General features: G+C 45.4%; 1 protein-coding gene across 1 annotated transcript; it reads left to right on the top strand.

The window, feature by feature from the left end:
- The first annotated feature begins 10085 nt into the window (after positions 1 to 10085).
- On the top strand, positions 10086 to 11159 carry CXCR2 (C-X-C motif chemokine receptor 2). Its single transcript, XM_059927409.1, has one exon. It carries the CDS (start codon positions 10095 to 10097, stop codon positions 11157 to 11159), a length of 1065 nt encoding a protein of 354 aa, XP_059783392.1. The 5' UTR covers positions 10086 to 10094.
- Positions 11160 to 11791: the final 632 nt, after the last annotated feature.

An 11791-nucleotide genomic window follows, 5' to 3' on the forward strand; every position in this document is an offset into this window, starting at 1 on the left:
AGGTAACTCCCTCAAATTCACATTTTAGGAAGATGGTTCTGGTAGAGAGTGGAGGATGGATTGAGGGAGGGAAGACTTGACACAGAGAGCATTTAGGAAAATAGTGATCTGGTAGTGTTGGTAGTAGAAGTAGCAGCAGCAACCAACAGTGCCAAGCACCATGCTAACTGCTTTATAAATATAGACTCATTTAAGCCACATGACAATTCTATGCAGTGGGTGCTCTCATTATCCCCATTTTACAGATGATGAAACTGAGACCAGTGAGATGAAATAACTTGCCCGAGGTCTACAACCACTGACATTGCTGGGATCCTAACACAGACAGCCTAGCTCTGAAATCACAGCCATCCCATGACGAATGCAGTAGTTTAGGCAAGAGAAAATAAAGTGGGGCCTAACATCATCAGTGAAGACGGTGAGGAAGAGATAATCAAGAGAGATGTTAAGGAGATGGCCTCCGTGGAGAGGAGGAGCAAGGCAAGCGTGAGGGGCACGCCTGTTTCCGGGTTAAGGAGGAGGGGCACCCGTGTCAGGGAATTCCGTGAGACCGGTTTTCTACATGTTGAGTTTGCAGCATCTGTGGGACCTCAGGGGAGATTCAGGAAGTGATTACATGTAAGAATTTGAGCTTAAAGAGAAGCTTAGAAGAGAAGCTGGGAACTATAGGTGTAGGAGACACTGGCACATACTGGGTGGGGGCTGAAGCCAAGGAGGCAGGTGGGCTAGTCTAGGGAGAACAGGTAGAGAAGAGGACCGAGGCAGACTCTGAGGAACATCCATATTTGAGGAATGAATTGAGAAAAGAAGTAACAAATAAGACCAAGAGAAGTTCTCTGAGAAATAAGAAAACAATGGGATCAGTGGGGTTAAATGGTTCAGAGATCAAATAAGATAAGGCTTGAACGGTATCCATTTCACCATAAATACAGTTAAAAAGCATACAGCAGGCTGGGAGAAGGTATTTTACCATGATTGACAAGTATGAGACAGTATGAGTAGACGGGGTAACAGGCCCTTTTATAAACTGGTAACAGGAGAATACACTGCAACAGTCTTTTTGAAGCGCAATGAGTAGTATTTATCAACATATCAACATGCACAGTTATGACCCAGCAAAATTATACTTAAGCTACTGAAACACTCATACAAGTTTCCAAAGACCAATATCCAAAAACGTTCATAGTGAGAACCTAAATATTCATCTATAAGGTAATTATCAAATAAATCAGGTTATGTCCTTGCCATGGACCATTATGTCATCACTGAAAAGCGTAAGATGGATCTATATGTACTGATGTGAAATAGGTACATGATACATTGTTAAAGTGCAGAACAATATAACTAGTTAAATACTATTTTATTAAAGAAGGAAAAAACATGTTTGTATGTGCATGGGGGAAGTCTGGAAAAATATTCACAAGATACAGGTGAACAGAAGGATGGAAGAGAATCACATTTTACTTTATATGCTTTTTACCACCTGTTTTCTTTACAATATGCACAGTTTATTTTTATAATATTAAAACAGCTTTATTTAAGAAAAGAGTTTACTGGATTTAGCAACCCTAGGTCACCGGGAACATTGGCAAAAGCTGTTTCCTCAGTACAGTGGGCAGGAAGCTGGTTGCAGTGGGTTGAACAGTGAACAAGAAGTTGGCGAAGTGGAAAAGGCAACTGCTCACTGCTTTTTCAAGAAGCTTGCCTGTGAAATGGAGGGCCCAGGGGGAGTGGTCGCTAAAGGAGTTCTAGAACAGAGGGAGGGAGAGAAAGACATATGCAAGTTCAGGGAAAGAGCTGGTCGAGGAGCAGAGGGTGCAGGAGGCAAGACCTTCAAGGACGTGAGAGGCAGTGGGGTCCCACGGCCAGGCGCAGGACCGAAAGAGAAGGAAGGATAATTCTCACGCTGCTCCTAGAAGGAAGGGAGAAAGTGTACACACAAATTCAGGCTTACGTGTCAGCTGGGGGCTGGGGTTGCCTGCATCTCCCTTGTAAAGAAGGAGGTGTACGTTGAAAACGAGACAGAGGTAGACTAGGTAAACCTCCGCCTTCAGACTGGCAGGCTCTTGCAAAAGCCATTAGACAAGAAGGCGTGAAAATTCCCAGCTCTCATTACACAATTGCCAGGAGGAGGCTTGGCCTTCAGTCAGAGTCCCAGAACAGACCTCATTGCTCCTCTGTGGGAACACCTCCCCTGGTGGGCCTCCTGGATTTCCCCCTCAGCAGCCCTGGGTCAGAACTTTCCACGTAAAGGCTGCTTTGCTTTTTTCCTGTCCAACAGCTGTGACAGCTATCAAGCCCTGAGTCACAGAGGAGGCATCAGTGGCCACTCCAACAACACAGCAGCTGTAGCAGCAACAACAGGTAGGTGAGCAGTTTGGTCTTCGGGCTGCTGGGGACTATTTCTGATAGAAGGAATTTGGAAACTTCAGCCTCCTCCTGTGAGTCCCCTGAGAACTGAGGTGGTGAATTGCAGAAACAAAATAAGTCTTCACCAAGACAGCACGGTACAAATGAACTTTCTACAGTAATGGAAATGTCCTGTATCTGCACTGTCCAGTATGGTAGCCACTAGTCACGTGTAGCTATTGAGCACTTGAAATGAGAAACTAAATTTTTATTTTATTTTAATCAATTTAAATTTAAGGGACTTCCGTGGTGGTGCAGTGGTTAAGAATCCGCCTGCCAATGCAGGGGACACGGGTTCGAGCCCTGGTCCGGGAAGATCCCACATGCTGCGGAGCAACTAAGCGTATGCGCCACAACTACTGAGCCTGTGCTCTAGAGCCCACAAGCCACAACTACTGAGCCTGCATGCCACAACTACTGAGCCTGCATGCCACAACTACTGAAGCTCGCGTGCCTAGAGCCTGAGCTCTGCAACAAGAGAAGCCATCACATTGAGAAGCCTGCACACAACAACGAAGAGTAGCCCCTGCTAGCCGCAACGAGAGAAAGCCCGCGCGCAGCAACGAAGACCCAACGCAGCCAAAAATAAATAAATAAATAAAATTTTTTTAAGTGCACAGTATAATGCACTTTAAATATAAATATGAAGTGCATTTACAAACATATTAAATTTAAGTAGCCACGTGTGGCTAATCTCATTTTCCAGGGGACCACATTGAGGCACAGAGAGAAATGACCTGCCCAAGCTCACCCTGACCATTAACAGCAGAGCCAGGACTGGATGCTGGTTCTGTATTCACCCCACCATTGGTAGGCCTGCTGTGGGCTCAGTGGAAATGAAATCAATCTAATGAAAATCAAGAAGTAGGATGGTTGGGAAATGTCAAATCTGGGCTGTCCTTTGCACACCCAGTTGTCTGGGACAGAGAGGTACTTAGTGGAACTCAGCCCCACACTGCAGTGGACACAATAGCAGATTTGAAGTCAGATTAAAAAAAAAAAAAAAGTCTCAAAAACTGCTTAAAAGTCAGTTCATCTGCGTCACTCTAGGTAAGTTGCCTAACTCCAGAGTCTTAGTTTCCTCATTCAAAAAGTGCACACTCCATGGGGTTGTTGTGAGAATTAAATGATACAGATTCTGAAAAGCACTTTCCCTGGAAGCTAGAACTTAGCAGGCACTCAACATTAGAGCTAATGTGACTACTGCTATTCAGGTTAAAGCAAATTAAGATGTACCTGGAAGTCAGCCCCGAAAGCAGACCCGCTGCTTTCTCTTGCTTGGGGATGTAGTGGGAGAGACCCCATGCTATTAGTTAATTAACTATTTCAGTAATAATAATCACAACAATAAATGCTAACATTGTGCTTTATATGCGTCTTAAGGGCTTTACAGGTAATCCCTCATTTCATCCTCAGCACAACCCAGTTAGTTAGATTCTATCATTGGCCTCATTTTACAGATGAGTAAACTGAGACTCAGAAAGGAAAAGTCGCTTGTCCAGAGTTGCTAGGCTAGCAGAGTTCTTAACTGCTGTTCTCATGGCCTCTCTCCGTGTGTCCTGGGCCTCTGCCTGGGTTTAGCATCACCTGGCCAGGAGTCACTGTGTTCTCCAGCATGGAAAAGAGAAAGATGACAAAGAACGTTTGCTAAATAGCTGTGCTCTAGAGCCCACTCAAAGGTTCTTTCCTAGGGGTAGGCAGCTTAGACGAGTTTGCCACAGGCTTTGAGCACTGTGTGGGCCCTGGGATGCATGGGGCAACAGATCAGGGTAAGGGGTAGTGGAGGGGACTGAGGCATCAATCACTGGGGTGGGGGCTTAGGAGGGAGCAGTGAATTAGGGTTCACTGCTCTGCCTGGATTTATCCTTTCAATTGTTATCAACAGCAAATGTGACAAAATATATTCTTGGTGTCACTCAACACTGTTTTCAAAAATGTATTTGAACTTGGGTGGGATTTTAACTTTTACCAAATGGCTTTCTTTCCAAATTAGATGGTCTTGGTTCCAAAGGTAGTAGCTACTGCAGATCCAATTCCAAGTGGACAAGCTAAGAAGAAATAGCAATGCCCTAAGAGAGGCATGCGGTCAGAGCAGATGGTTGGGGAGGGAGGTGAAAGACCAGGTGAGGTGGAACGGGGCCCCTATTTGGGGGTGGGAGTTCTCAAAGGGGTGTGGCATGGAGAAGGAATCTGTGAGGCTTTAAGGATGCCCAGGGTGAATGGGGTGGAGACAAGAGGCATTAAGTCCAGGGAAGAAAGCCACCAGACGCACCAGAAGCTAGTTCCGTTTCCGTTGCCTTAAAGAGATGTTCCCCTTTGAGATGGGAAAGATGTTTAAGAGCAGTAATGCTGCTGGGTTGTAAGCACAGGGTTCCCGAGACAGCTGAATTGTGGGGAGAGTCAGACAGGGTGGCTGAAAAAGCCAGGGGCTGCTGAGCTCAGGGCAAAGATAAGAGAAATCTGTGCCGTCCTGGGCCAACTACTTCCTTTGGGTGGGCCTCAGTTTCCTCATCTGTGAAATGGAAAGATTGGCTAGAAAACCCCACAGGCCCCTTCCCAGTGTGAACTCTGCCAGTTAATAAAATGACTACTAGTTATCGAAGAGTTGACCTGGGAATTAATTATTCAAGCTATCAAAGGCATCCCGCACCCTCAGGGGCTCCACCCCAGAATTGAGCAATCTAGTCCACCACTCACTTCCTCCACTGTGTTCTCACCACTGCCGCCCTTTGTGTCAGGCACATCTGCCTTCCTGGAGGTGTCCCACAGGTGACAAGCCCAGAATCCTGGTAAGTCTTGGAACACCCTTCCAGAATGTCTCTGTTCTCTGTCCCCCTTGACACCCAGCCTCCATTTATCCCCTCCATTTATCCCCACACTCCTCAGTCTCTCCATTCTTTCTCTAGGCCTCCCTATCCCCAAAGGGAGAGGTTCTGCCCCTCTTCCCTACACCTCTGTCCAACAAGCACCTAGGGCAACTGGCTGCCCACCGCCTTCTCTTGCGGACCCAGCCGGCTCTCCCTGCCTTGGCTAGTATTGGGTCTGAGGAAGAGCCAGATACTACTGAGGCCCTCTTCCCCTCTATTAAATGTAAATATGTGTGGATTATATTTCTAGAGAGAAAGGATACTGGAATTGTATTCAAATAACCTTGAATTTGTTGTTGTTATTATTGTGCTGCCGTTGTTAAAAAGATTGCCTTAAATGTTTGGGCTTTTGTAAATGTAGCATTTTCATGAAATAAATTAGAATAATCCTTTCCATGAGTTTTTGAACTATCATGAGTCATTAAGGGGCTGGCAGCTTCATTCAGTAAGGGGATCTCCTGCTTGGTTACCGAGAACATGACTGACTGGGTGGTCAGCAGGGGCCAGTCAGTTCAAGGGCATTTGGTTTATTATTCCTGTAAGGGCTGTTTCTCTCGTTCTGGGCCTAAGGAATAGCAAAGAAAGCAATGCACAAGACATCAAACAATGGGAGTGAACCAGAGCCAGGTTAACTTCATGATATCTCAAGAACTTAGCTTACAGCTATATTTGACACATGAGCTGTGATTTTTTTTTTTTTTTTTTTTTGTAAGAAGTAGATCTGTAGACTGAAAATAGCACGTGAAGCCTTCACACCTAGTTGGAATCCGGGCTGCGGCACTAAGAGGCTCTGTGACCACAGGCTGGTTTCCGAGCCTTGCTGTGACTGTCTATCGGTAACTGCCGAACGAGACCATGTACCTGTGAGGCGCAAAGAAGATCTCAGATGTGTATGCCCCTTCCCTTAGTTTCTCCCTTTAACTGTCAAAACATCCTCACCAGAGATTGGTAAATTAAAAAACAAACAGACAAAAACAAAACATTCCCCTCCCTCACCCTCCAGTGGCTGGAGGTCATTGCCCTGGCCTGCTCCCCGTTTCTGAGTTCTCTACCTTCTGTCCTAACTTGCATGGTCTCCCTCTGGACCCTGAAGCTGAGCCTTCATGTCTGGGAGCGGGAGTTTGCCCATACACCTCCAGCCCAGCTCCAGCACAGCCGAGCACTGGATTATCCAGAATGAGGACTTGTCTGTGAAACATGCTTGGCTGTTGCTGCTTCTTCTGAGAGGCAGTTTCTGCGGCCAATGCTTGTAAGTGTGGGGTTCTCCTCTCTAAGGGCACAAGCTCTCTGCTCCCATCATGCTCTGTAACCACTCTCAGAGGTGGGTCTTCTGTTAGGTCATGGGTTCCCTTAAGAACATCTCTGATCATCTGCTCCCGGAAGTGACCCCACCTTGTGACTTCATTAGACATTACCCTGGGCTTCTGAGCAAACTTGCTCTTGACCTTGGGGCTGCAGAGTCAGTGATTTCACGCAGGTTTTGTCAGCAACACTGGCTGAGCCAGCTGTACTATCCTCCTCTCTCACTACCGTCCCTGCCTCCTGGCCAGACAGGGCTCCATCCTTATCATCACAACTTTTAGGTTCACAGACTGATCTAATCTGCTCTATCTGTGGTATCTGTGTGCTGAGAAGGCAATTTATCTGGCTCCCATCACTTAGGGGAGAAATACCTTCTCAGGAAGGTGAAGGCTAAGAATTCTATCACTCTAGGGAAAAGGGGCATTGTTTCTCCAGTTTCCCTAACCTCATTTAGCTTTTTTTTTGCTATGTATGATTGACAGTAACAGTTTCTTCTGCTAAAGAGAAAAGCTTCCTAGGACCTTTGCTGTTGTTGATGATGATGATGATGATATTGTTGTTTTAATATTTGTGTTTCCTTTGCAAGCCTATACACCTTTGATTAATCTTTTTTAATTGAGATATAATTCACATACTATAAAAGTAATCTTATGCGCATACACACACACACACAATGGAATACTACTCAGCCATAAAAAAGAATGAAAAAATGTCATTGGCAGCAACATGGATGGACCTAGAAATTATCATACTAAGTGAAGTAAGTCAGACAGAGAAAGACAAATATCACATGATATCACTTATATGTGGAATCTAAAAAAATGATACAAATGAACTTATTTAAAAAACAGAAAAAGACTCCAGACAATGAAAACAAATTTATGGTTACCAAAGGGGAAAGGGATGGATTAGGAGTTTGGGATTAATGGATACACACTACTGTGTGTAGAATGGATAAACAACAGGGACCTATTGCATAGCACGGGGAACTGTATTCAGTGTCTTGTGATACCCTATAATGGAAAAGAATCTGAAGGAGAATGTAATGTGTATGTGTAACTGAGTCACTTTGCTGTGCACCTGAAACTAACACAACATTGTAAATCAACTATACTTCAATAAAAAATTTTTTAGAAAAAAAAAAGTCACCAATTTACAGTATACAATTCAGTGGGGTTTTGTATATAGATGGTCCCCAATTTACAATGGTTCAACTTAAAATTTTTCAACTTTATGATGGTGCAAAAGTGATACTCCTTAGCTAGAAGCTGTACTTCGAATTTTGAATTTTGATCTTTTCCCAGACTAGCAATGTACAATAGGATACTCTCTCATGATGCTGGGCAGCGGCCATGCGATCATGAGGATAAACAACCGATACACTTACAGCCATTCTTTACCCATGCAAGCAACCATTCTATTTTTCACTTTCAGTATAGTATTCAATAAATTACTTGAGGTATTCCACACTTTATTATAAAATAGGTTTTGTGTTAGATGATTTTGCACAACTGTAGGCTAATGTAAGTGTTCTGAGCACATACAGGGTAGGCTAGGCTACTCTATGATGGTCAGTAGGTTAGGTGTATTAAATGCATTTTCGACTTAGGATATTTTCAACTTATGATAGGTTTACTGGGACATCACCCCACCGTAAGTTGAGGAAGATCTATATTCACGAAATTACATAATCATTGCCACTGTCTAATTCCAGAGCACTTTCATCACCCCAAAAAGAAACCCTGTACTCAGTAACACTCCCCCGCCCCCAGCCCCTGGCAACCACTAATCTACTTTTTGTCTCTACCAATTTGCCTATTCTGGACATTTCACATACATGTAATCATACAGTATGAAGCCTTTTGTGTCTGGCTTTTTTCACTTAGAATAATGTTTTCAAGGTTCATCCATGTTGTAGCCTGTATCAGTACTTCATTAATTTTTATGATTGAATAATGTTCCCTTGTATGTGTATACCACAGTTTGCTTATCCGTTTATCAGTTGATGGACATTTGGATTACTTCCACTTTTTCGCTGCATGCTGCTGAGAATATTCACATACAAGTTTTTGTGCAGACGTATGTTTTCTATTCTCTTGGGTATACTAGGAGTGGAATCACTGGGTCGTATGGTAACTCTATATTTAGCTTTCTTAACAACTGCCAAACCGTTTTCCAAAGCAACTGCACCATTTTACTTTCCCACCAGCAATGTACGAGGGGTTCAACTTCTCCACATCCTCATCGCCATCGTTATAGTCCTTCTTTTTAAATTATGATCATGCTAGTGAGTGTGAGGTAGTTTACTTTATGTTCTTCACTTTAACACTGGGTTCCATGTTGAGGTGGGCTACAGACTGGTATAGGGTAACAGGATGGCCATATCTTGTTATAAAGAAATGGCATGATGCTGATATATTTTGCGGTTCAAAAGGAAGCTAATTCAGTAGCTGGTCACTTTACTTCCTCTTTGCAAACTGGGATAATATTTCAGGGTGGCTGCAGCTTCCCCCAAAAGAAGGCTCTCTGCTACCCCCATAACAAGGGCAGAGCCCACAGAGGTTAGCTAGGTGTGCTGGAGAGTCAGGTTTGGAAGAAGGCACTCACTAGCAGGGCAGGAAGTGTCCCCACCAGGACTGGAAAGCCACCAAAACAAGGATCGTGTGTCTCCACCTGCCTTCTCTGCTTCCTGCTGCCTCTCCTCCTTATGCTGGGAACATACTGCCTTTCTCTGCTCACCCCTACATGGCAGAATATGCCTGTTCAGAGCTCCCAAGATAATCTGTTACATTTCCACCCATGTGGAGAATCAGTCAGCCACCTGTTTATGATTTTTAATATATTTTTTTCAAACTACACAAGTATGCCCAGAGCAGGCCCCTCGCATCTCAGAAGAAAAATGCTGGGCTGTACTAGTGGAGTCAACTTTCTCTTAGCTCGAGCATCCTGAAACTCCGTGCTGCTATCACTCAGACTGTTTTTCCAGAACACTTCTTTTAAAATAACTTTCAGAAAGTTGGACAAAGGGACTCATCTCTTAGGTTTATAGTCAAGCCTTGATCTTTTCCTAGGGATCTAACACAATTGGATTGCCTGCTTAGTCCCCCAGATTGAGAACTGAATGGTACCTCGTGTTTCTGACATTAAAATCAGCCTCAGTAGTCAGAGATGCCCACCACCGAGGATCCAAGACATGTTCTGTAGGGATTATCCAAGGGGAAGTTTCAACAATGGTTTGGGTGATAGCAATGTTATGGAAAGTGATAAGAACCTCTCTCTGATGTTGAAGGGAACTAGACAATTTTTGTGAAATGTATCATTTTTTACTAAATATGTCTCCAAAACCTTAGTGCTCTGGCCATTCCTTGAAGTGAAAGTTACTTCCATGTAATATACAAGCTAACACAAAGAATCCTATCTAAATGTTGTGAGCAGACAGGCTAGAATCTGGGGAGATTTATTGTGCAGTAACCCTCGTCTCTCTTCTCTAGGCCGGAAATTAAGTTTACGTCAAATATGGAAGGATTTAACTGGGAAAACTACAGTGATGAAGATTTTGGTAATTACAGTTACAACACTGACCTGCCCTCTATTCTACCAGACTCTGCCCCATGCCAGCCGGAATCTCTGGATATCAACAAGTATGCTGTGGTCATCATCTATGCCCTGGTCTTCCTGCTGAGCCTCCTGGGAAACTCCCTGGTGATGCTGGTCATCTTATACAGCCGGGTGGGCCGCTCTGTCACCGATGTCTACCTGCTGAACCTGGCCATGGCTGACCTGCTCTTCGCCCTGACCTTGCCTATCTGGGCCACCTCCAAGGCAAAGGGCTGGATCTTTGGCACACCCCTGTGCAAGGTGGTCTCACTCCTGAAGGAAGTCAACTTCTACAGTGGTATTCTACTGCTGGCCTGCATCAGCGTGGACCGCTACCTGGCCATTGTCCATGCCACACGCACGCTGACCCAGAAGCGGCACTGGGTCAAGTTCATATGTTTAGGCATCTGGGTCCTGTCCTTGATCCTGGCCCTACCCATCTTCGTCTTCCGAAGGGCCATCCACCCGCCCTATTCCAGCCCAGTCTGCTACGAGGACATGGGTGCCAATACAACGAAATGGCGGATGGTGATGCGGGTCCTGCCCCAGACCTTTGGCTTCCTCCTGCCCCTGCTGGTCATGCTGATCTGCTACGGACTCACCCTGCGCACGCTCTTTGCGGCCCACATGGGGCAGAAGCACCGGGCCATGCGGGTCATCTTTGCTGTCGTGCTTGTCTTCCTGCTCTGCTGGCTGCCCTACAACCTGGTCCTGGTTGCAGACACCCTCATGAGGGTCCGGGTGATCGCAGAGACCTGTGAGCGCCGCAATGACATCGGCCGGGCCCTGGATGCCACCGAGATCCTGGGCTTCCTCCACAGCTGCCTCAATCCTCTCATCTACGTCTTCATTGGCCAGAAGTTTCGCCACGGACTCCTCAGAATCATGGCCATCCATGGCCTGGTCAGCAAGGAGTTCTTGGTCAAGGATGGCAGGCCTTCCTTTGTTGGCTCTTCTTCAGGGAACACTTCTACTACCCTCTGAGACCGCGCGCTGGGCTCTTCCCTTCCCTTCAGCATCCGCCCCAAGCCACATGTCCTCTGGCTGCTCACGACCTTGTGTCAAGGCAGCCCCCCATTGTGGTTACAGGAAGTTGCTGAGGCCACATCCTTACTAGGCCCCCAGCTATGGATTCAAAAGCCCTGGCCCCCACCTCTTACTGTAATTACCATGTCAACTGCTAGAGCTCGGCCCATCCTACCACTGAGACCACGGCACTCTGTCTTCTGGCAGACATTCTTTGAAGATATTCTTTTAAGTGATTACAAAAATTTCCCACCATTGGGAGGCATTAGTGTCAAACACCATTGGTTGCTTCCCCAACTCTCCCTTTCCTTGCCTGCTAACGAAGTCCACCTCCCTTGAGAGAGGCTGAAAATGACAGATACTCACTTTCTCAGACTTCCTTAAGCCAGCAGTGGCCATATCACCTGGTTCTGATAAATAAGAATTAAAGGCAAATTTTGTGCTGATAAATCACTTTCCTGGGAGAAAAAGTCTTGATTTGTAGCGTTTACCACAGTCCGTGGTGTAAATAAATGCTCCCACCATGACCGATTTCAAGGTGGCAGTGTTTAGCAACGGGATCACAAGATCTAGAAAATGTAATAATCTGC

The sequence above is a fragment of the Balaenoptera ricei genome, chromosome 7, assembly GCF_028023285.1.
Source record: "Balaenoptera ricei isolate mBalRic1 chromosome 7, mBalRic1.hap2, whole genome shotgun sequence".
In the NCBI taxonomy this organism is placed as follows: Eukaryota; Metazoa; Chordata; class Mammalia; order Artiodactyla; family Balaenopteridae; genus Balaenoptera; species Balaenoptera ricei.